Source organism: Vombatus ursinus, unplaced genomic scaffold (genome assembly GCF_900497805.2).
Source record: "Vombatus ursinus unplaced genomic scaffold, bare-nosed wombat genome assembly UNPS02012901.1, whole genome shotgun sequence".
NCBI classification, from domain to species: domain Eukaryota; kingdom Metazoa; phylum Chordata; class Mammalia; order Diprotodontia; family Vombatidae; genus Vombatus; species Vombatus ursinus.
Window position 1 is genome coordinate 3234097 of NW_020952679.1, and position 25651 is coordinate 3259747.

The 25651-nt window shown below is 49.5% G+C and overlaps 1 protein-coding gene across 5 annotated transcripts in view; it reads left to right on the forward strand.

Annotated features, from left to right (window-relative positions):
• LOC114040256 (arf-GAP with GTPase, ANK repeat and PH domain-containing protein 1) overlaps positions 1 to 25651 on the forward strand; it is a 414344-nt gene that overhangs the window by 375752 nt on the left and 12941 nt on the right. For 4 of the 5 annotated variants that reach the window (XM_027858290.1, XM_027858292.1, XM_027858291.1 and 1 more), the window contains 3 exons: positions 1313 to 1440; positions 3809 to 3964; positions 14412 to 14504. In XM_027858290.1, the coding sequence (XP_027714091.1) occupies positions 1313 to 1440; positions 3809 to 3964; positions 14412 to 14504 (377 nt within the window). The remainder of the gene's footprint in view (positions 1 to 1312; positions 1441 to 3808; positions 3965 to 14411; positions 14505 to 25651) is intronic. The other variant, XM_027858294.1, reaches the window with a different exon arrangement.

The window sequence follows — 25651 nt, forward strand, 5'->3', positions numbered from 1 at the left end:
TAGATGCAATTTTAAATTTCACATTAACGTCACTTTCCCTGGTCTCCCGGTCTCAGAGGAGAGACACCCTCTGTGAAACGTCGAGGGAATTCTCCTTCCTCCACTCATAGCTACATTTTGTGGGAGCTTTAAAAATCCAAGTTGAAGGACTCATCAGGCCAAGTGGTTGCACTGTCTAGCCTTTGATTGAAATTAACCTCAAGTGTGCTTGATAACTAAAAATCTGTTCATTCTTTTGCTGAGAAATGTGCTAGTAGATAGGGGTAGCAACCAGTGTTCATGGGGTTTAATCTGCTCACTCTGGGTCCGAATTCAGACCTTAACATCTACACAGAATACACATATTTAGCAGCTATTAGAACCTGACCTTAGATTTGCTCTTTGCTTTCCTATAATGATTTTTAAAATATTCTAATATATGTCTCTGACGATCTGCGATCGATACGCCAATGGTTCTGGGATGACAAAGTGCTGCGATATTCCTCTGTAATTTAAAGATGATTAGCTGATGGAGGTTATGATCAATACCCTACAGAAAGATAAATTAATTGATATCATCCTTTCAGGATGATAAGGGGCCTATCGGAGGCGGGTTGTGACTAATGAAGCTGCTTCCTCTTCTATACGGGCCATTTTTTACATGTTGTGTTCTCACTAAATCATGGTTATGCCATCATTCATTTACATGGAAAACATAAGCTGCAGACAAACCCAGTTCCTTATTAAAATGATCTTCATTTGAAAAGAAATTGTCTGCAAACACTGGTGAACAATATCTCCTAAGTTATAATATATTGCTGGGGGTGGGGGGGGCTCTTCATTTGCATAAGCCTTTAAAAAAAACTATCTGAATAAGACAGGGATTGAATGCTATTAAACTTAATTACAGCAGGTCCCTAAAGGCTGCATTATATCCATTCAGGCCCAAATTGTTGGTATTCTCTTTCGGTGACACCTCTTGGTGTTGGAAGAGCTATCTAATTGCTGGCTTCCTTTCCAATTAAATTCAGCATACTTTCCTAGAGAACCTGTATTCCCAGAGAAGTTATGACTGGAGCAGGTTAGATACATCCTGAGTAAGCTAAAGCTTCCCTGTACTGAAGCAGTGATAGATTTGAAAAAGAAAAGTTCTTGGGAGGGATTTCACTTCTGTTTCCTGCCTTGGACTATGCTCCTGCAGGGTGACCCATATGATAAAAATAATTATCCCATGCCTTCCAGAGGTCCTTTGTGCTTGCTTTATTCATGAAGGTAATGGTCATTTGCCACTGTGATACACTGTTATGTTTTGGTTTGTCTTTTCATCCTGCAGTTGCTCAGAAGATTGTCGCCACCAGGAAGAAGCAGCAGCTTTCCATAGGGCCCTGCAAGTCGCTACCCAACTCCCCCAGCCACTCCTCGGTGTGCCCCGCCCAGGCCTCTGCTGTGCACATCAGCCAGGTGAGGACAGGGGCTCCTGGGGCCTTGCCAGGCAAAGCCCTTCACTAATGGGGCCTGCAGGGCCTTCCCACACGCCGTTGGCCACTGCTTACAAGTGGGCCCCCTCCGCTTTCTGCTATGATCGCAGTGGTAAATAACAGCACGTTTGGAATTGATTTGACATCGCTTTCAGAAGCTGCTGTGGCCACCTGCTTTATTTTTTTTTTTTTTGTTATTTTATTGGGAATATCCCTTTCCTGTTCTCCTTCCCCCTGCCGCTCACGTCATGTTTCCTGCCGACCCGAGTTGAGCTGCTGGTCAGGGGCCGAGTTGCGTGAACGCTCTCTGTGTCGTTTCCAATTAGCCGACCTCGGTCCCGGTTCTTGGCGGCTCAGCCATTGAACGGTCGGTCGTTGGCCGACCTCCCCGGCTGATCTGAGTTTTGCGCGTGTGTTATAGAACGCTATTTCATTACAATTGCCTTCTCCTCTGCCTTCCTCCTGGAAGAAGTAATCCCCTTTCCATGACGAGTGTGAAATCGGCAGAATTATTTACAGAGGAGTGCCAGAGGCTGAGGATGTGAGGGGCTGGCATCCTTTTGTTTGGTTCTGAGGCTGTGAAAGCTTCTATTTCCTCGGCGGGGACATCCCCTCCTCTCCTGCTTATAGCGGCCCCACATCGTTTGTGACTCTCCACGGCCAAAAATGCCATCACGGAAGCGATCATCCCGTGTGGCATGAGCTCAAAAGCCCTTCCCCAGCCTGGGTCACCAACCCTCCCTCTCCCTCGGCCTGACTGATGTCCTTGCTAATAAAAGGCGCCTAGAACAGACCACAGCACTCCAGGTGCAGCCCGGCCAGGGCAGGACCGATCCCTGCCCATGCAGCCCTATTCTCAAAGCCCTGCCAAAGCCAGTGTTTCCCGGGTCTGTGCCCTGAGATCCCAGGCTCCCCTGCCTGCCTGGAAGAGGTATCAGAGCAGGATGTAAACGGGGGATGAGGGAAGAGATGGGCCTGCTTTTGAAAAACCACCACCTTCTTAAGGCAGATAGCAAATGTCCTCATGTTCTCAAGAGAGAATAGCTTCCATTTCTGTATTGTTTGAAGGTTTGCAAAGTACTCTCCTTGCATGATCACCTCGGAGCTTTACAAGCCTGTGATGAAGGTGCTAATACCAAACTGTCTTATAGAGCAGGAAACGGAGGCTGAGAAGGCTTAGGCTACTTGTCCAGAGTCACATAGGCGGAACCTGAACCCAGGTCCAATGCCGTGATGCATGAGCACAGGAAGGAAAAGGTCACGATGATGCCCCCACTCCTGGCTCAGGAAATCCAATGGCTATTGGCCCAACACACGGTGTGGGAGGAGTGCCCTGGGGGACCCTCAAGTTAGCAAGCATTTACTGAGCACCTACTGTGTGCCAGGCACTGTACTAGGCTCTGGGGAGATAGAACAAAAAGGGAAGAGCCCTTGCCCTCCAGAGGTTTATATTTTATTGGGAGGAAACTATATGCATTTTATATACACAGATACAAAATATACACAAAGTCAAAAGGAAATAATTTGAATGAGATTTACTATTTTTATGCCTGTTTGTGTCAGGAAACTTAAAAACTACCTCCCCCCAAGGGGCCACATTTTGAGGCCATTAAATCCAGTTTTGTCAGTGGATACAGCGGTTTGTGTTTAAAAGAAGGGGGAAGGGCTTTTGCTTTGAACACAGTTAAGACTTTCTCATCAGACTGTAGACATTAAGCTGAGAGGGACCTTCGAGGCCATCTGCTGCAGCCCGTCATTTGGCAGGTGAGGAAACTGAGGCCCGCACAAGTGATGTAACTTGTCTACAGCCACGCAGGGAGTGACAGGGAGGGATTCCCCGCCTGCAGCCTGGGACTCCCGACCCAGCACCCCTTCCATTAGTCCAGGCCTTTTCATTCCTGAAAACACGGAGGGGAAGTTGAGAGAGTTTGGAGAGGGAAGCTTGTCTTAGGCCCAAGGAGCCTTTTGTGATGAGGTAGAGATGACCTATGGCTTAAAGAGTAGTGTTTTAGAGAAGCAGGCCACGAATGCAGGGGAGTGGGGGAAGGGCCTGGGGGGAGGGGCAGTCAGGCCAGTGGAGGACCCGACTCTCTGGCGGGAACATTGGCAAGCCTCTCCATCCTATGTCCAGCCCCTGTCATCTGCGCTGGCAAAGGTTCAGCCAGCCCGTAGACCAGAAGCTCCCGGAAGGCAGGGGTTGTGTCTCCTGGCGGTCATTGTGTCCCCAGTGCCTAGCCCATCCCAGATGCTTAACAGATGCTTGTTGAATGACTGAATGTGGCGCGTGAAGACACGAGCGTGCTCGGACAGAGCGCCTCACTGACGGATGCGCCTGGTTTTAATCATTGCAGACGAGTAATGGAGGAGGGAGCTTGAGTGACTACTCGTCCTCCGTCCCGTCCACTCCAAGCACCAGCCAGAAAGAGCTCCGAATCGATGTCCCTCCTACTGCCAACACTCCGACTCCCGTCCGCAAGCAGTCCAAGCGGCGATCCAACCTATTCACAGTGAGTGTCAACCCCCAAAAGAGTGCGGGCGCGTGCGCTAGAGGGCCTGGCGGCTGAGCGCCGGGCGCCGTGTGATTCCATCCTATTGGCTGAATCAGTCCAAAGGAAAGGAACATGCATGGAGTCATGAGGCCCTTAGAAAACCCGTCTCTTGGCTCATTAAAAAAAAGAAAAGAAAAGGAACCAAACCCAATGGAATGACTCCACGTAGTGTTGGTGGGTGTTGATTTTTTTTCCCGAAGCCCTGATTTTTAATGACCCTGAAATGAGACCACCCCAGATTCCCGCTGGAGATATTGCTAAGCTGTGTCCCTCAACACAGTCTCTCAGTTCTGAAGGCCTGGCCAGGCCAGCTGCTTTGGTTGGAGGCAGAGACCCTACTCTTCCTCCATTTCACTCGGCAGATTTGCTCCGATGTCCCACCATCCTGGAGGACCACAGGGCCTCACAGTCCCCAAAGTGATGCTTCTCCTCCTTAGGGGAGGGCCGTTCAGAAGCAGCTAGGAGTCCATAGGGACTGGTCCCCTCCAGTCCCAAGGATGCAGAAAGGGCCACTGCCCTCCTGGCTAGCCCCAGTGGCTCAGGCACCCGGAGCCCCATAGTTGCCCAGATCGGCCACTGCTCGGGACGTTTCCAAGCTAACATCCATCCACTTCAATTTGGCAGGCATTTGTTAAGCTCCTACTATGTGTCAGGCACTGTTTGAAGTACGAGGGATGCAAAGACAGAGATGAACCCGTCTGTGTCCCCGAGACCTCACAGGCTCCTGGCTGGGGGAGGGTCGCAGGTGGGAGCAGAGCAGCGGATGCACAGAGAGGTCAATCAGAATAGCTCATGCTTCTGTAGCTCAGGATGATGTGCAGAGGGCCCTCAGGGTGTTGCTTTACTTCTCACAATAACCCTGTGAAGTTGATGCTATCATTATTGAGAGGTTACATAAACATAAAATAAATTTGGAGCAGATTCCCAATGAAGGGGCTGGGGCCCCTGGCAAACGGGGCACAGAGGAGAGGGCTGTGGAAAGAGATGGTGCTGGAGCTGCCGCCAGCCCTGGAGGCAGAGGGAGAGGAGAAGAGTATGCCAGGCCAGGCCGGGGCAGACACAGGAGTGAGGGATGCCCAGGTGGTATGGAGCGCACAGTGAGGCGCTTGGAAAGAGGCTGGAGCCAGGCAGTGGAGGGGGCTGTAAATGTCAGCCTTAGGAGCTGGTATTTCAGCCCAGAGGCAAGAGAGAGCCACCGAGGATTCCTAAGCACTAGAGGATATGTCCTTGGTGGTATTGACTTTCAGAAGCGACAGCCATTTCTTCAAGGTCAGTTCATGTTGGCAATAGATAGATAAATAGACAAATAGGATATAGATGGATAGATAGGCAGGTGGATAGGGTAGATAAAGTAGAGAGAGAGAGAGAGAGAGAGAGAAAGTGAAAATTTGTTCAGATTTACACTACCACGCACTGATACAAATAGAAGCAGGCAAGACAGTCCGTGCCCTCTAGGAGCTGACATTCTAGTGGAGGAGAAGATACCTGCAGGAGAGCTGGAAAGGAGGAGAGGTATGCGTGGCATAGAGAGGGCTGGAAAGTACTGGGGAGGCCTCTCTCCAGGCATGATAAGAGGAAAGCTCCCCTGTGAGAGCCCAGAATGTTTCCAGGGCTGGCGTCCATGTTGGTGGGGTGATCAGAGACATGCCAGGAAGTGGGCCAAGATGGCCAGGAAGTGAGGCTTGGATTTTGGCAGCAGAAGTTCAAAGTTCTGGCTCTTGATTTAAAAAAAAAAAATGTACTTCCTGAAACTTGGGAAAGAATGTAAGAGAGACGAGTAGAGAGGAAGTGGGAGGAGGAGTCCTTACCCACCGACTGATGCCCAATTCCTTTCCCATTTGGTCATTAACCTCCCCCCTCCCCATTGCAGTGTGGGCACCCTGGCCCTGTCAGGAGGCCAGCAGAAGCCTCTTCAGGGCCTCCCGGGAGCCAGACTCCCAATACAGGAGAATCCGTGGAGGGCCAGCAGGATCCTCCAGTGAGAAGGGTCTTGGTGGTGATGGATGAGACCTCTTGGGCGTCCTACATTCTGAATAGGACCCCCTGCCTCGCCGATGAAAAGCAGTTTGTGGTTGAGTTCATCAGCTCGTGCGGCATTCGATGCACCTTCTGTCAGTAACTCCTCTTTCTCTGATCATAAGAATAAGGTTAGGAAGGAGGAAGAGGAGGAGGACCCCGGTACTTCTCGTTCAACCAAGTGATAATGAATCACCTTCTGTGCAAAGAAGGCCGGCTTCCAAGTCAGTGGGAAAGGGACAGGGTGAGCCCGGGGGGAGGGGAGCTGCTCTGAGGAAGGCCTGGAGGAGGGAGCTCTGTCCGTCAGTGGGGGTCAGCCCCCGAGCTGGCTCACAGTCGTCTGGCCGGTCACACGGTCAGCACAAGCCAGAGGCGAGATTTGACCTGGACTCTGGCTGCGCCTCTCAGAGTCAAAGGACTCGATGTCCAATTGCACCTTTCCTCAGGACCGGGATGACCTTGGGCAGGTTGTCTCGTCTCCAACCTCAGTTTCCTTATCTGCAAAACTCAAGGACTGATGGAGATGGCTTCCAAGGTGCCTCCTTAAGTCTCGACACGAGAACCTGGGATCTCCCCCAGCTCTGAGTCTGTGACTCTGTGTGGCGGTCACTGTGCTCGGTGCTGAGGACAGCAAGGACAAAAGCTCCTGCCCTACGGACGTGTCTGCCAAGTCAAACGAAGGCGGGGCTGGGAGCGGGAACATCTGGAGGGGCCAGGAAGGGCTTCCTGCTGAGGGTGGCCCTTGGGCTGGGCCTGGAAGGGGGCTCCAAGTTCCCCGCGTCCTCCTGGAGTAGGCAGATGGGGGGCTCTGCTTTATTAATGAGGCCATTCACTGGGGGAAAACGGGTAAATACCAAAATGTTCTAGCACCAGAATCCTCTGAGAATTGCCTCAGCGACTGTCAGCAGAATAGTAGCATCAACAAAAGCAGAGCCGCGTCGTGGGGGAGGCAAAAATGACGGTGGGCTCACCTCAGCATTTCAGCAAAAAGGGATCTTGTTGGCCAATAGCATGCTTTGAGGCTGAGCAAAAATGGGGGTGTGTAGGAAGGGGTGTGTGTGTGTTTGAGCATGCATAGGAATGTACGTATGAGTGTGAGTGTGAGCACGTATGTGTGTGTATGTGTCTGAGTGTAAGCACGTGGACATGTGTGTGTATCTGTATAAGTGTGGATGACTGTGTGGGGACATGGATATGAGTGTATGTGAGTATATTGTGGGTGAGTGTGGGACTGTGTCTATGAGTGTGTATGAGTATGTGTGGATTATTTGTGTATAAGTGGATTTGAGTGTGTATATATGAGTAGATATGAGTGTGGGGGTGAATGTGTTTATGAGTATGTGGGGATGTGTCTATCTGAACATATATAGGTGAGTGTAAATGTGTGTATGTATGAGTAGATAGGTGTGTATGAGTATATGTGGGGAATGGGTGTGTGGGGATGAATGTTTGTATGTGTCTACATGAGGGTATATGAGTATGTATTGGGTGTGTATGGGGTGTATGTACATATGAATGTGTAGGGATGTCTTTGAGCATGAGTGTGAGTGTGGATATAAGTATGTTGTGGATATGTGTATGAGTGGATATGAGTGTGTGTGGGTTGATGTATGTATGAGTAGATATGAGGATATGAGTGTGTGTGAGTGTATGTGCGGAATGGGTGTGTAGGGATGAATGTGTGTATGTGTCTGTACGAGTGTGTATGAGTGTATGTGTATATGAACGTATAGGGATGTGTTTGAGCACGAGAGTGTGCGCGTGTGTGTGGTGAATCTCAGGACAGCCTAGACATGTTCCCGCCACTAGATGTCAGTGTCATCCAAGTAACCGAGCCAATGCTCGGCATTGCAAAGGCCAAGCCTGGAGGCCGGATTATCGCCGGCTTTCTATCGGGGCTTGGTGGTTGGGACACAGACCGTGTCAGGAGGGTCACGGTGACCGACGTGTGCCCCTGGAGCCTCCATCCCTTCTGTGTGGGCATGCAGCCTCCCACTGTTGCAGATTGCAGCCTGTCCTTTGTGGCTCTTGGCCGTGCCCTCCTGTACGTTGAGGCCCTCCCTCGTCTCTGCCTAATATCGCCAGGATGCTGGGGAGCCCAGGACCATCCATCAGCCATCCCTTCTTTTTCACTGAGCTCATTTCTCTTTACTTAAGCGATTGTGACTTTAGTGACGGAGCAGAGAATCGGGAAAGAAGGGATCCCCGGCGCCACCGAGAAACCCAACCGCCACACCGCCTTCTGTAGGGATCCGAGGACAGGCCCTGGCTCGCTCAGGAGCCGAGTGAGCCGACGCCTCCTCTGCCGAATCCCGCGGATTCCGCCCAAAGTGGGGCCCACTAAGGGCATTTCCCCCGGTGCGTTTTGTGGCCCTGCTTTGCCTTTGCCCTCACCGGTGGCCCCAGATTTCTGTGCCAAATCCTCCGCCATGCTGTCAGTCCCTGGGACGAGCTAGTTTATTTCAAATACATATTTATTTGGTTAATTGATTAAATTAATTAATTTGATTAAATTAATATCCATTGACTGATAGGCTGAAACAGCCGGGTGGCATAAGCAGCTGAGTCCTTTGTGTGCCTGGGTTCTGGGCACCTCTCGATGAATGGTTGATTTGTGGAGAAGGTGTTGACCTGTCCTGGTGGAGGGAATATGTTCATCCTGGAGTTTCCTGTGTTTGTGAAGTCACTGGATCTGACCCTCCCCCTAGCTTCATCCCCATTTTAAAAAAATTCCTTTCATTTTGATGCTGAACTTAACAAAGCCCAAAGAAAACAAGCATTTCCACATACGTTGTGGAGCAGAGAGGAAGTCTGTGAAATTACAACTCTACCTAACATAGAGTTTGCCTTTTTTTTTCAGCACATAACACTGAACATGAATGTTCAAAGCTGCCCCGATCTCTGTAGATTGAAATAGAAGCCACAGGCCATAGTGAATGGGCTTCTGGAGTCACAGAGCTGGGTTCCAGGCCAGCCTCTGATACTGCTGTGTAACCTTGGGCAAGTCACTAGGACCACGTGCTAAATCGTGGGATGGTGGAGGGGGGCAGACTGTTGGTAGGTGTAGGGTGTCCCATCACCTCTCAGAGATACTCGTTGCATTCTGATTGACATTGACGATTTTAGCATTTTTACTCGATGAGAGATTTCTCTAAGTTGCACAGAAGAAACCTTGGCCATGACGTCCTGGGCAAACATCCAGTGTCCGTCGAGATCAAATCTGGCCTCAGACCCTCACTAGCTGGGTGACGCTGGACAAGTCACTTCTCTTTCTGCCTTAGTTTCCTAACCTGTCAAATGGATATTGTGATAGCACCTCCCTCCCAGGGTTGTTCTGATGATTAAATGAGATAATATTTGTAAAGCACTTTACCTTCAAGAGCTCTATAAAAATGCTATTTATGATTATTACATTGTTATTATTTATTATGTTGTTAGTTTGTATTACGTCATTTATTAATTAAGCTGTAATTAGACAGATCAAGAAGCGTTCATTGAAGAAGCATCTATGCCGTCCATTACGTCCTATGCCAGGACCTGGGGATATGAAGGCAAAAGTGAGGCAGCCCCCGCCGCGCAGGGAAAATGATGCGTCTCTGTATTAGTGGCCCCACGGAGAAGGGGGCACTAGACCTTTGCTTGGCTGTTTTATTTTTCATGAGGCTAAAGTGATCCCACAAAGGCAGCTTAGCCCAGTGAAGGCACCGTGTATGTCGAGCCAGAGGACCTGGGTTCAAATCCTACCTCAAGCTACTTTTTCACATAGTGACCCTGGGTAAGTCTTTAGCCTCACAGTCCTCTAGACAGTAAGCCAAAACCACAAGTGGCAGAGTCTGTGCCAGTTTGCTTCAGCAGAGCTTCCTCCTCGGGCAGCGCCCTCATTGACCAATGGAATTACAGATCTAGTCCCTGGGCACCAACCTCTGGGCAGACACAAAGAAAAAAACAAACCTGAGATACAGTTCCTCCCCTCATGGGGCTTCCATTCGAGGACTCATCAAGCACGTGTTGTTAGTAGTTGCTGTGTATCTGCCGAGAGCTGCAGGGGCCCCCTCCTTCTCAAAGGGGCCCCCGGCCGTTCGACTGGACGTGGGTAGAAGCTTTTATTCCAGCATCAGACACGCTCCCTGCTCGCGGGTCCTTCGACCTGAAGATGATGCCGTTGACACAGTGGCTCTGTGTGCGCGTGTGACTGCCGCGTCCAAGGGGTGGCCCGCGCTTTTTCTCCACACTTTGGAAGTGTGGGATCACTTAGACAGTTGTTTGTCTTTGGGGATGCCCACGATTGCTCCACGACATCCTGGCCACGAGCAGGCGGCTGCCCCGTCGTGCGACATCCACGACTCTGCTCGTCACCAACGTAGTCAAAAAATTGTCCATAATCCTTGAAGAGGCTCAGAATTTCAGGATGGTAAGGACCTTGGTGGCCATCTGGTCATCCATTGTCACCTGACCAAGAACCTACTCTCCCCCAACCCGACAAGAGGTTACCCTGCCCTTGCTTGGATCATTGAATTAGACCAAGGTTTATTAAGCTCTTAGGAAGGAGACAGTGATCCAGAGTCGGAGTTTGGGTTCAAACCAGATTTGAACTTAACAAAGCCCAAAGAAAACAAGCATTTCCACATACGTCATGGAGCAGAGAGGAAGTCTGTGGTTGAAATCTGGGTTCAAATCTGGCTTCAGATACTTACTAGCTGTGTGACCCAGGGCAAATCACTTATCCTCTCTCTGACTCAGTTTACTCATCTATAAAGTGGGAATAATAGCACCTCCTTCACAAGGTTGGGATGAGGATCAATAAGATATGTAGAATATGTAGAGCATTTTGTAAACCTGTAAGTGTCGTATACGTGATGGCTGTTATTGGCGTTGTTATTAGATAACATGCGTGTATGAACACAGAATTAATTTCAGGTGATGAGATAGCAGCAAGGGATCAGGAAAGGCTCTCTGTGTAAGGCAGCCCTTGGGCTGGATTTTGAAAGGAGGGAGGAGGGCGGACCTTCCACTTCTGCCTGGGCCAAGGTCTGACCTGGGTACGGAGGCCTGCAGGGGAGGGGAGCCCACCCTTCCTGAGGCCGCCCCTTCCTCCTACGCTCAGCTCCCTTTCCCGTCCTCCTATTCCCAATTGGACCAAAAAGTGGGACTGACCAGAGAGTGCATGGCATTGGTGAGTGGGATTTTCTTAAACTTCCCGTTTAATTTCATCATATGGCTTGGCACCAATGCCCACTAAATGAAGCCAGGCAAAACCCATCATGCTGATAAAGGGAAGTCGATACACCTTGCCAGAGAAGCAGCGGAACCCAAAGGGTTTTCCTCATGTGCTTGTTTTTGAGTCAAAGAGAGATGGAGGCCCCTGGCAAGGCCTGGCTCCCCTCATTGGCGCTGCCTTCGTAGCCCAAGGAACAAGAGGAAGATGCCCTCCTCTTGTTGCCTCTATTTGTGTCCCTAGCACTCAGCCCAGGGCCTGGCACCTGTACAAGCCACATCCGTGGGATTCTGTGGTTGTTGTAGATTCCACTGGAGAACTTCTCCAAGTCCCTGCATGCAGGTAGTTACATGGACAGTCTGTCTGGGCCTGTTCTAATTACTTGGGGAGAAAAAAGCTAAAAGAAAGTTAAAGTCAAAAGCGCCAAGAGCTGGGCCTCATGATGGGCCTGTGGTCCACTTCTCAAGGCCACAGTATCTTGGTGGCAGGCCAGTTCTGGCCACGAGCTGGTGTTAACTGGCCGCCTTGTACTCCTTCGCCATCTCTCTGCTTCTGGTCTGTCTTACAAGGCCATAAGTATGAAATTCAATGAGTAATGTGTTCCCTTCACTTTCTTGTGTTTGTGACTGGTGAAAAGATCTCATTTTAGCAGTGAAGCCTACATTTAGACCAAAGTGACAACTCTCTTTGTTCAAGAGTGCCACTTGTCCCACTTGTGACCTAGCTGTGTGACGTTGGACCGATCCCTTCACCTGTCTGTGCCCCGTGCACGTCTCTTTAAGAAGATAAAGAGTGAGTGGTGATCTGCTCTGGGGAAAGACTTCCTTGGTCTGGTGTCCCTACAAGGGATGGAGTCATAAGTCTTGTCAAACAAAACTCAACCAAAGATACCGTTTGTCAGGGACACGCCCTGGTGTGCAGGGCAATGCAGTCCTGGGCTTGTCTTTGACTCATTTCTTTTTGGTGATGGAGTCCTCTTTCTATACCCAATATCATCAATCCCATGATGCCAGAACATGAAGTCTTAGCTTAGTTCTTCAACTTTAAAAAAACAAACAAACAAACAGTACATTAGCTGTGTTACTGTTCTTTCCCTCATTGGTGTTCAGGGATGTGGGGGTGTACTTTCCTACTGACGAAGTGACAGCAGAACAAATAAACTGTCCAAAGTATATCAAACACCTACTGAAAAATGCCAAGTGACTGTATATAGTCAACTTCTCCAACATGGCTGGAGATCATTCAATAAACTAATATCCGTGTGAATAGAGGATGGCTATTCGTACTATGCATTTTGCCACTTTTCAAAGAGTTATGGGGAAGTGGTCACTTGACCTTAAAATCATGCTGAAGAGATTTTGTTCTCTTCTTCTACCTTGCAGTCATCGTAAATTCAATTTAATTCAATAGGCAAGGGGTAGCTAGGTGGCGCAGAGGATAGAGCACCGGCCCTGGAGTCAGAAGGACCTGAGTTCAAATACAGCCTCAGCCCAAACACTTGACACTTACTAGCTGTGTGACCCTGGGCAAGTCACTTAACCCCAACTGCCTAAAAAGAAATAAAATAAATAATTCAATAGGCATTCGATATGTGCCTGCTTTTTATATTATGTGCCTATTGAGTGTTTGGGATACAAAGATTTTCAAAATGGCGCCATCCTGATCTTGTAACAAGAGCTGGCATTCTACTGGGGACTGGGGGGTGGGCTATGCACCGAAAAGTGTGAGTTAAGGCAGCCTGGGATAAGACCAGGGTGCTTTTCAGACAAAGGGTCCAAGGCAGACTACAGGAGGGAGAGAACAGGTTGGTGGAGGGACTTTCCAGACTGAAAGTCCTCAACGGTCCCCTCCCCTTCTCTCTCAGTTGGTTTGTGACTCAGACTGTTGTGTTTCTGTCTCTCTTGTGCCATCGGACACATACCCTGAGGCAGTCACCAATCTGGGCCAAAGCCAAACCAAATGCCCTTTCCTCTGCCTCGCCTCGGGTATGTTGATCTGGTTTGTTCGTCATCTAGCGCGTCCTCTGCCCCTTCCCAAATCGTCCTCAGCACCTGCTCTGGAAAAGGGTCTGGACGCTGGCCCTGATAGGCCTTTGACTCCCGAGTCTCCGCCAGTCGCTCCGCCGGTTGGTGCTGCCAACACTTCCCCCATCACCTTTAGCCTGGGTTTCTCGAGCTTTCTCGCCACCGTCGCGCCGGACACCACGACTCCCTCCGTTTCATATATCATCTGAGATTTGAAAAGCACATGAAAATGTTTCCCCATTTTCAATATTGCGTGAGTAATGTTCCCATTGAAAAGTAATGGAGTGAAGTTGTCACTTGTCAGGAAGGTTATTAAGGAGGACGAGTCCCAGATCTTTCTCTCATAATAAAATAAATCTGTCAGAAAATCATTTTGCTCACACGTTCTCATGCCGTAAAAGGCAGGGCCTGGAGATGGGGGCCCTCCTGACGCTTTGCTTTTAGTAAACTCGTTGTGTATGTCCTCGGTTCTGTAAAGATACAAGTGCAGCCCTGGTCCTTTCTTTCGGCAGAAGCGACGTGCCGCGAAGCCGCGGCTCTCCCCCTCGGCCTCCGCGCCCCCCTGAACCTTGCCACGGTGCCCGAGGGAGCCTTCCTCTTGGGATTTGTGTTTATTTAGTTCAGAACAGAATCAGACGCTGACTTGACTTTGAGTTTGCTACTTTCTCACCTCCCCAAAGCAATAAAAAAATTAAATGAACTTGTGACTAATCCAGGGCGTGCCATTAAATTGCCCTGCCGAGCCATTAATAGAATTTTAAAAGTCATTCCAGCATTAATTAAATATATAAATCGATACAGTAGGTTTTCCAAATCTGAAGTTCGAACCCTCTTTTATTTTTTTTTCTTCCTTGTTACTATTAATGGAGGCTTGGAAAATGCCTTTTCCTGTTGGGCGTTACTTTCCTATATGGTCCATTGGTTTCCAGTAATTGAATTTTGAACTCTTAAAAAAAAAAAATTAAAAGATGATTTTGTGGTGGGGAGGTGGGAGAGAAAGATGGGAGCTCTGTTTCACAGCCCAAGTCCATGGTTTCAGGATACGCATTGTCACCAAGATGGGCATTTTCAGAGCACGTTCCCCGTGGGGCAGGGCCCCGTCTAGGAACCGCCGCATTTCCCCGATTGCTAACTTTCCTTTTCTCTGCAGTCTCGTAAAGGGAGCGACCCAGACAAAGAGAAAAAAAGCCTGGAAAGTCGAGCGGACAGCATTGGAAGTGGCCGTGCAATTCCAATTAAGCAGGTACGTGGCCGTCCCCCCTCCCTGTCCCTTTTTTTTTTTTCTCCCTTTCCATCGGAGCCACACCTCGAGCCTCACGCTCGCTCGAGGATGCTGGGCCTGTGAGCCAATGCGTGTTTGATGTGTTCTGTTGATGAATGTGGAAGTCACTCACTTGACATCAATTAGGAGAGGTTCCTGTGTGTATTAAAATGGGATCATTAGAATAAGAAGAGGGAAAATGTGACAACATGCCCTAATGAAGTGCAGTCTGCCCGCTCGCATATGGAGGGCTCGGAGAGACTGAGCCGCCTTCAAAGGCTGCCTTTGTGGCCGGCCTTTGATTGGGCCTCGCGCAGCGCCTGGCGCGGCTGCTGGTCCGCGGGGGTAAATCAGAGCTCGGCACAAGGGCCCCTTGTGATCCAGCCTCCGCCTGATGCGGCCCTCGCTCCGTCTCTCGCAGACGGACATCTGAACGCCATTGCCGGCCGGCATGTAGCAGCGAGGCAATTAGTTGTGATAATCTGAGCCCGTGTGTCAGCTGTGGACTCTTGCTTGTAATTTGCTAATGAAGGAATTGTAACTTTGATTAGGCTTGGGTTCATTTAGACCTTATTATGTCAGTGCACATTTACAGCTGTAATGGGGGGCCTTAATTAAACGTCCTCATTACACCACAGGCTTTGGAGTGGAGGGTTTGTTTTGGCCTGGGTGGCCGGCCTGGCCCAAGGTTTCATTAGCCCCTAAACCGGAGGCGAAATGGCCTGGATGGACGCGTGGTGGTTTGTAAGCAAGAGCGTCGTCTGGTCAGGGCACGCTTACCAGGAAGACATAAATAAATAGGGCCCAGTGGTGGTGCTGGGGAGGTGGGGGTGGGGGTCATTCATCCTGCAGCTAAAAGTGGCTAATGGACCTCATATTTCCTGTTCCATTAGACCGGAAAAGAGGGAGAGAAAGGATGGAAAAAGCAAGAATAAAAGAAGGAAAGGGGGGAAAAAGAAAAAGAAAGAGGAAGGAAGGAAAGGAAATGGGGGAAGGGCAAGAGAGGGAGGGAGAAAGGGAAGGAAGAAGTGGAAAGGATAGAAGGAAGCAAGATAATGAGAAATAAACGAGAGCAAGAAGGGAGAGAGAGAGAGAGAGAGAGAGAGAGAGAAAGAGGAGGAGGAGGAAGGGAAAGAGGAAAGGAGGAAGGGGAGAGAAGGAAGGAAGAAGTGGAAAGGATAGAAGGAAGCAAGATAATGAGAAATAAACAAGAGAGCAGGGAGGGAGAGAGAGAGAGAGAAAGAGAGAAAGAGGAGGAGGAGGAAGAGAAAGAAGAAAGGAGGAAGGGAGGGGAGAGAAGGAAGGAAGAAGTGGAAAGGATAGAAGGAAGCAAGATAATGAGAAATAAACGAGAGCAAGAAGGGAGAGAGAGAGAGAGAAAGAGGAGGAGGAGGAGGAAGGCAAAGAGGAAAGGAGGGAGGGGAGAGAAGGAAGGAAGAAGTGGAAAGGATAGAAGGAAGCAAGATAATGAGAAATAAACAAGAGAGCAGGGAGGGAGAGAGAGAGAGAGAGAGAGAGAGAGAGAGAGAGAGAGAGAGAGAGAGACAAGTAGGAGAAAGGGAGGGGAGAGAAGGAAGGAGTGTTTGTCTCCCAGGCGCTTCCCTTCTCAGGCTCGTTGTCTGTCCCCCATTCTGCCATCACTAACGTGCTTCTCTCCAGCGCTGCTTTGCGTCCCTCTTTGAGCAGAACATTCTGACCCTTCTGCTGGAGCTCTGGAGTTAACGTGGTTAGGAAACAACTGGTTTCAGTAACTTCTGTGGGGCTGGCCAGCTCTGCTGTCCCATGTCCTCAGCCTGGGGCGCCAGCAGGAAGAGGGAGTGCTCCTTGTCCACATTAGGAGGAGACAGCCTGTGGCCTTGTGGGAGAGCCCAGTCTTTGGGCTCACAGCAAGGAGCCCCAGCAGACCTCCCCCCCAAGGGTAAACCTTGAACTTGGGAGACTGACAACATCCAGTCAAGGGCACACTGCTGCCCTTCTTCCAGGGTTTCCTCTAACACTGGGTCCCAGGGGTCAGCAGAGAAAACTGGCATTCTATCAGGAGCCAGAGCAGCTCTAACGAGCTTCCAAATGGGGATTTGACATCGTGAGGAAAAGCTCAGAGCCCACGGTATGAAAGGGACCTCTCGCCAGCAAGCTCTGTTCTGTGGCAGCATTTCTGTTGAAAATGTGTTTTACCCTCACCCCCCCCCCACCCCCCAGATGGAATTCATCGATTGTCCTCTTCTCAGCTCTTTGGTTTCTCTTTATTCCACAACTCCCTTTTTCTACAGTCCTTTAAAACACACATATTTGTAAGTATCTAGAGGGAGACAGAGACAGAGACAGAGAGAGTGTTTGGATACGTGCACATAGCTGTCAAGCCATTTTATATTTGAACAATTTTTTTTAATGTACTTAACTTCTTTCATTTTTGAAATTGATATCAAGAAATTTATTTCTTTTATCCAGCAAAATTTAATACAATGCATTGCCTCAATTCTTGTATTTAACTTAGTGGAAAGCCTTATTAATATTGGCAATGCTTTGCGATTTGAGCAGTGTAAGGCTGTGATTTAATTGAAACCGTAACACAATTTTGTACACAGTTAATTTGCAGAGGACGCTTACTTTTCCCAGCTAGATTTCCAATATATGTGGGGATTGGAATAGACTGTCAGGCGTAAAATGAGTATTATGCAGTCCCTGAAAGCCTTTCCGTTGTCAATTTGCAGAATGATCTCAGCCCAAGTCCAAGTAGTGACAGATTAAGAGGTCTCTCTTCCTAACGTCACACGCCTAGGCAGCGGGTCTCAGAGGATGGAGCGCTGGACTTGGACACAGGACGGTCTGGGGTCCAGTTTCATCTCTGTCCATCAGCAGATGCGTGACCCTGGACGAGTCACTGCCCCTCTCAAACCCCTAGTTTCTTCTATAAAATGAGGATAATCGCGTCTGTAGGTTGTTGTGACAGTCAATTAAGTTGATATATAGGAAGAGTTTGGCCAACTTTAAAATTCCATAAAAATGTCGGTGATGGTGAGAGGCTGGCATCCCCAACCTATGGAGTCAACTCTCCTTTTTTTTTTTTTTTAACATAAAATTTGTATTAATCCTTTGTATATCACCTGCATTTCCCAGTGGGGCCCTCCTCCTTCCTCCTTCCACAGAGCCCTGCCTTAGAAGGAAGAATAAAAACGAGGGAAACAACAATTCAGGAAAAGTAACCAGTGTGGAAAAAGAAGGCTGATGTTACATGCAGTGAATGCTGTGTAGCCATGGGCCCCCACCAGGGATATGTAGCGGTAGTGAGCCCCAGACTGAAGAACGCTGCGGTGGGAGTCACATGACCTCCTTGCTGAGCCTTAGCTACCTCATCAGATGGATCAGGAGCCTGAAATAGATCCCCCAGATATCTCCCAGAGGTGATTTTCTAGGGTTCTAGGGCAGGAAATGCTCAGACTTGTTTTCTAGGTGGAATTCCAGATACACTTCTATTGGCTTCTCATTTTGGGAGACTGTCTTTCACAGAAAGTGGAAGTCTCTATGACATGTAGAAACAGCTATTTTATTTATAGATGTGCCTGTCATGGCATATTCAGCTTCAGAGGCCTGGGGGTCAAATCTCAGCTCCTCCTCCATTACTATCTGTATGGCCTCAGTTTCCCTGTGCTGCACAATGAGGGGCTTGGATTCACTAAATCATCTCCAAGGTCCTTTCTGGATCTGAATCTATGACTGTTAAAGCCTGAGTATGTGTCTCTCCTCATTGCCTGCGTACGCAAGGAAGATGATGCAGAAAAAGTGCCTCGTATCCAGGGCAGCTATACTTACTGCACCAATCAACACAGAAGCATTTATTAAGCGCCTACGAGGGATGGGGCTCTGCGGAAACAAAGACGAGGGATGAAGCAGTCTCTGTGGACAAGGAGCTCCCATGCTGGGAGGGGAGTCAGCGAGGGCGCAGAAGAACAGAGACAGCGTCCGTGGAAAGTGAATAAATGGTAGACACAATGTGGTTTGAGAGGGAGGATGCTAGTAACCGCACCTGTAGGTATGCCCTCAATGGAATGGAGGCAGGGGAAAAAAAGCAGGACTCATCTTGGATGTTTTGTCTGTTTTGTTTCTATCTTCTTGTTTGTTTTTATCCTTCCCTTTCTTTCTGTTGATTAAATTAGGATTAGGGTTAGAGCCCTTCCCTTCCCCCATCCTCTCTTTTCATTCTTCTGTCTCCTCCCTGCCGACCACAGTACCTGGCACTCCAGAGGATCTAGACGGAGCAGGAAGGGTCCTTAGTGGACATCTAGCCCAACTGGTGACCAGGGCCCAGAGATGTTAAGTGACTTGCCCAGAATCACCCAACTGGGCAGTGGCAGAGCCAGGATGTAGCTCTGTTGTCCTTTTAAAAGACAGGTCTTCGGATAAATATAGATAAGATTGAGAAACATCTTCTCCAGAGCTGTGTGTCAGAGCTTTCTCTCTTTATTCCCAATTTCTGCTACGCTCAATTGAATAACCAAATTATAGTTAAAAATATATTTTTTTAAAATTTGTTTATTGTTTTAAGGTACTTTTAAGGGGATTTTGGAAGCAAACTTCCAAAGTGTGACTTCCGAAGTGTTGACTGTCTATTTCAGTTGCACCTACCTACTCCCCCAAATTCCGTATTTGTAGCTGGAGAGAGCAGAGGGGTGAGTGGACTTTGGGCTCCCATGTGGACAGCTCAGCACCTACCCGGAGAATGGCTGATCTCTCACTAAGAAAGAGCCATTGGACACTTGGATGCCACGTCTGTCCATCTCCCTCCTCTTTTGCTCCCGCTCCCAATTCTCTGTGTCTTAGGCCATCAAGGACCATCTCTTGCCATGGGCAGCCTGTCGTCCCTGGGTTGTCCTCTGGGCCTTGTGGCTGCCTTCGTCTTCTTTCAATGGGGACCTCATCCAGATGCCCCAACACAACTACCATCAATCCGCTGACACACTGACCAGCGTGTACAGTTTGCTCAGCACTGGGGACATGGGGACAAAGACGAAGCCAGGATGGATTTCCCAGGTTTTCCCCCACAGGGTTTATCCATTCTCATTCTTTCTCCACAGCAGTCAAGATTTCTTGTGCCAAGTCAGAACCGGGGGTCAGCCCTGGTAAGGCGTGGTACCCAACCTCAGAACACACCCACCCCATCTTCACTCCCTCCAGTTATCATCCCTGAGTGCAGGTGTACGATGGTAGTCGTGCCACTCTCACTGGTGATGGCACCTTTGTCATGAGAATCAACGGCTGGCGCCAATGCCTCATTGGGGGTACCCTCCCGCCTGCCGAAAAGTAAGTGCAGGGTTGAATGAGAATCATGTTTAATAAGTGTTAGAAAATTAGAATTGGAAGCCATCTGGTCCAACCCTCCTCATTTTGCAGATGAAGAAACTGAGGCCCTGGGCTGGGCAGTGACTCCCAGGTCATGTGGGCAGTCAGCAAACCCGTCTGATCACAGAATCATGGATTTAAAAGTAGGCCTCAAAACCTTCTAGTCCAGACAGCTTTGTGGTGCAGATGAGGAAACTGAGACCTGGGAGAAGGAAGAGCTTGTCTGTGCTCACAAAGGAGGAAACGAGCCAAGCTGGGATTTGGACCCTCATACAAATCCTCTGACTCTCAGATGACCTCCTGGCCAAGTGCCTCAGGAGCGACATCGTGGGCCGGCTGGATGACTGGTGACCCTCCAATGGAAACTGTTTCATGGGAGCCATGTTTGTCAGCGGTCAACCTCAGAGATTCCCTCCTCCAAATATTCTTCCTCATCCTTCTGGCTGGTGATTTCATCACCGCTTGTCTGGGAATTGTTTTATGGGAAGCAATGTTTGCCATTTTTTTTTTTTTTTACATCTAGAGATTTCCTCTCTGGAATATGACTGTCCCTCTTTCTGGCGGACGAGTTCCTTGTTTGTTGACTTAAATGTTACAGAAGGGGAGGAGAGAAAGTGAGGGGAAGAAAGGGGATGAGGAAGGCAGCCCTCCTCTCCTTCCCTGGTAGGGCCTTTCCAGATCGAAATGTGGGAAAAAGGCCCCAACAAGAAAAATAAGAGCCAGAGGTTCAGCTCAGCGGTGAGTGGGCTTGTCATGTATTAATTTTTCATTGCTGTGGAGAATTGTACATACATAATCACTTGATTGCAGTGGGAGTTGGCGCTCTCCTATGGTGTCATTTGCATAAATCTTGTTAAGTCAATGGCAGTTAATGAAGTACAAATGAGCCTGGAGAAGGTGACATGCAAATTGTGGGTGGCAGATGGGAGGTCTGTTTTGGGGATGGCAGCTGGGTACTTGCCTTTCTTTCTTTTTCGGGGGTATTTGTGTGTGTGTGTGTGTGTGTGTGTGTTTAAATCTGGAGATGTCCATAGAGCAAAGCATCTTCGGGCCCTGGACTCCTCTTCCCCTCGGGCTCCTTGGAGAGGTTTCTGTCCATCCATCTGTCCGTCCACCTCTCTTGGGGATTTTTCACAGCCTCTCCTGCCAACGTGATACCCTGGCTTTCCTTTCGGTTTCACTCATCTGAAGCATTTGCAGCTACAAGAGCCCAGAGCTCCTATGTCCCCTCTTCAAGGTGGCGATGAGGCCTGATTCTTCTGGAGGGCTTTCTGATGCCCAGATAATACCTTGTCTTGGGGTGTCTTCCTGTTTTAGCACCACCGTGCATTTACGGGGGGAAGTCTCGGGGCTACCTAAATAACTTCAGAAGCACAGGGGGGATTTCTTTTTCCCCTAAATCAGATATATAATTCAGATTCTGGTTTTGGTTTTTGGCAAATTGGATATGTTTGAATGAAACCAGGTCCTGCATTTCATGCAGGAATTCTCAGGGCAATACGGTAAAATCAGACCCCAGGGAAGGCCGTGACACTTCCCATAGAGATGAGCACACATTTCTTTGTTGCCTGAAGGTTTGCGAGCGCTTTACAAATATTATCTCATTTGGTCCTCACAACAGCCCAGTGAATAGGATTGCTATCCTCATTTTACAGATGAGGAAACTCAGTCTGAGAGAAATTACATGTCCTGCCCAGGGTCACGCAGTGATTGAGTATGTAAGGCAGGATTTGAACTCGGGTCTTCCTGACCCCAAGTCCAGCACTCCATCCTTATGTAATTCCCGGGTCTCTTACAATGTTCTCACTCTGCCTTGTGTTTTCCCCCAATAGAGTGCAGGGGTTGCAGATCTTTAGGAGTACAAAGGTCATACCCTGCACCCTCCCAACTTTCTGAAGTGTTTTTTTTTTTTTTTTAATTTTTGAGAAGATCAGTAGCTCCCCATTCTTGAGGTGGGGTGGTGCAGTGGCTGGGGTGACATGAGTGCTCAGGCGGATGTCTCCCCATTTCTTGATATCAGGAGAATTCTGAGTCATTATCCCTGCACCTCAGGTCAGATGCAGAATCGTGGAGCCTTTATCTTTGCCAATTTTGTGAGTGAGCACTAAGGGGTTAATTCTGCAGAGCGCTTTGCAGCTCCTACTGCACTGGGGCCGACCCTGGGATCAGCATGGCGGTCCTTGGCACTGTCACAGGGGCCTGAAAGACCTGAGGTTCTCTTCTCCGGCCCCTGGTCCCCCTTTAAATTCCTAATTTGGGCCTCGAACCCCGATGTCATACCCACCCAGCCCCAAGAAAACAGGGCTCAAAGAACATCTCTCCACCACCGGTGACAGAGTCGGAGATTTTTGCCGCTATCTGAAGCCACAGAGAAAAAGCCTTCTCAAGCTGCCGGGCGAGGAGCGTGCGCGAGCGAGCGAGCGAGCGGACTGTTCGCTTCGTCCTCAGCCATTGGGCCTGTGAACTGTTTTGAAGTGGTCCAGGGTTTTGATTCCCAGTTGAGTCAAAAGAGGCAATTGTCAATTAAGTGAAAGGAACCCACTGGAGTTAATCCCCTCAACCAACCTGCTGTAGGCCATTGACCTGTGTTGGCTGGTACCTGGGATCAGCGTTGGGGGGTATATTGTAAGGCACTGACTGAATAAAGATGACCTAATAGAGCTGACTTTCAAATCTCCTGAAAGTTCGACGCTGTTCACAGCGAGTTGGACCACTGATCAGTAGTCGTGCGCTGCTCTCGGGGAGGAGGCCAAGCACGAGACCAAGCCTGAGCCTCGTTGGGGTTTGAGAGAGAGTAAAGGAGGAACCCTGCCCCACCTCCCACGGCCATTAGGAGGGTTAATTACCGGAGGTCTTTGGAGCGTGCTCTCTTTGCTGCTTCAAGGAGCCGCTTGGCACGGCTCGTGTTTATCAGCCAGCCATGATGGGAGCCAAGGTGAGCCCAATGCTTCCGGGAAAACTCCCTCCATTCACGCGGCAAATCAGTCCAGGCCGTTGGGACGCCACTGTGTGCCCTGAGACCGGAAGGAGGTTCACCAGAACATCCTGGCTTCCTGGAGTCCTCAGAGGCCATCGTTTTCCGTCCCTTCTGCCCAGGAAGTTTGGGGGCTGGCCTGAGGTCACACAGGCAGTTAGCGCCAGCGTCAATAGCTAGACCAGTTATCCTTCTGAATTCCGTGGGTGGGGTGCCTGCGTCTCAGACGTCAGTCACGGGAGCTGTCATTAGCTTGAGGAAAGCAATTCCAGAGTCTGGGGTTTTGTGGCAGTTGTTTTTTCCGATCAGCGTTCTCTCTGGATACGCAAATCAAAGGATCCCAGATCTGAAGCTAGCGGCGCCCTTGGGAGGGATCTAGTCTAGATCCTTTACTTTCCAAATGGGGAAACTGAGATCCAGAGAGGCAAGCAACTTGGCTGAGGTCAACGTGGGCAGTGAGGCACCGAGCCAGAATCGGAACTCCAGCCCCGTGCCTTCAAATTCAGCATCACATTATCAATTATAGAGAGAGAACATGGGACAAAACCTTTCTTCTATTTAAAATAGTAATTCAGCCGAAAGAATCTTAAACTTGGAAGGTAGCTTTTAAATACGAATTCCCGGAAGGGCGATAGAAACTCGTGGCCTCCACGACATTCAGTGAAGGAAACTCAGAAGCCGGTTTTGAAGCCCATCTTCCCTCGTGCACCCGTTTTTCAGGAGCGAGTTTCAATCTAACACTGTCTGCCTGAGGGGGATGGTTTCAGGGACATCACAGAATCTCAGCGGTCCAAAGAGGGCAACCTTCCGACGCTGAGAACCCGCTTCCAAAAAGGCCCGGAGTAAAAGTACAGCTTGACTCTGCACGTTCAGGACTTGAGGATTTCCTCTTCCCACAAATCTCCTCTTCCTTAGAATTACCAGGGTTCCTCTTTCTCTCGCTCTTGCCTACGGTGAAGTCTTTCTTCTTGATTGCATGGCGTCAGAGGTAGATTCATTGATCGATGTGCGCTTGCTCCCCCCAGCCCACCCACCCCGGAGAAGGCAAGATCCTTGAGGCTACATTTGGCACGCCTGGTGCTATGCCTGGTCCACTGCAGGGCACTGGACTAGCTCACATTCGATCCCACCCAATGCGTTTGATCTTGACGACCGCCCCGTCGCTCTCTACGTCTGTCTTCTCAGAACTGCCGTGGAGTCATTTCTCTTTGTCTTGCCAGCGTGCACGGTACCCGGCACACAGTAAGCGATTAAACAGTGCTTGTGGATTGACTGCTGAATGACTCTGGGAAGGTCCCCTGCCTGTCTCCGGCTTCTTCCACTGTCCTCCTCACAGCTTCCCCGCCACAAAGTTCCATTTAAGAAACATTTATTGAGTGCCTACTGTGTGTCGTGTGTTAGGTGCTGGGATTAGAAAGGTGAAGTATTCCCAATTCTGAGAAAGTCAATTCTGTACCTCACTTAATCTCTCTGTGACATCTGAAGGTCCCTCTGATTCTAACTCTATGATCCTGTGATACTTAAGCATGCCTTCTTTCTGGCCTCAGTTTCCTCACCTAGAAAATGAGGGGCCTTGACTCTGAGTTCCCTTTAGCTCCAGGGCTATGATCTGACAGACCTAGAACAGTCCATTGCGGCTGTTTCGGGGCACTGGGAGAGGAAGACAGAAACCACAACGCAGCCAATAAGGCTTCAGACAGCAGGCCTTGGTCTGACTAATACCAGGGCCACCCAACCAGAGCTCACAGGCGACAGAGACACCTCCCGGTCATTGCCGCCTTAGGGACACTGTCACAAAGGAGCCTCTGAAAGGCCAGAATCCATCTGTGACTTAGTGACTCAACCCACCGTTGGGCAAGATGGCCTTGGAGCCATAGTGGGAGGAGAACGGAGGAGCCCGAAGGACGCTCCCTGCGGCTTGCCCGAGTCATTGGCGTTTCCCTCCCATGCCTCTCAGGAAGAAGTTGTTTGTGAGAGTCTTTGCTGGGCAGTAATTGGGTGCTGTCACAGCCTGTGAGATCTTGTACTGGTGGCCTCCTCCATGGAGCCTTCTCAGATTGCCCCCACCTCTAAGGGATCTGGTTCTCCTCGAATTTCCCATCAACCTTTGTCTTGATCCTTCCCCGCCCCGTGTGTCACAAAAACTCAGACGAGATCTCAGAGGGGCTCGAGTCCAGTCTGCTTCTGAAGAAACCCCTGGACCCCAGCTCCGCGAAACTGTCTTCCAGTTTCTTCTCAAAGGCCTCCAAAGAAGGGCCGAGCAGCCCAGCCATGGTGTTTTGGGGCAGATCTCCTTAGGAGACGCCTCGTTCCTTGGGAGGCTTCTACCTGTGTCTTCTGGGTCTGCCTTCAAGGCCCAAGCAGACCAGGTCCCTTCCTTCTTCCCTGTCTTCCTCTTCCTTTATAAATTCACAATACTTTGGGGTTGGTCCCTCCTTAAATCCTGCATTCAGAGTTTTTGTTTCCTAGTCTATCCAAATTTCTAAGAAGCACAATAAATACTGTTTATAAACAGTGCAGAGGAGCTTTCAGCCAAATCCTCTGGTTCAGTTAAATCAACACTGCTACGTCCTTCTCTGAAGGACTAGCCTGTCCCATCATTCTGCTTGTCTGCACTCCTGCTCAGAACAAACCTCCCTTCCCTCACCCCCCCCACCCCCCACCACCCCCCGCTGGTGCTGTCCCCTCCCGACATTAGAATGGGAGCTCCCTGAGGGCAGGCGCTCTCTCTGTCTGTCTGTCTCTCTGTCTCTGTCTCTCTTTCTCTCTCTCTCTCTTGTATTTGTATTCTCAGCATCTTTCATGGAATGCTGTAAAT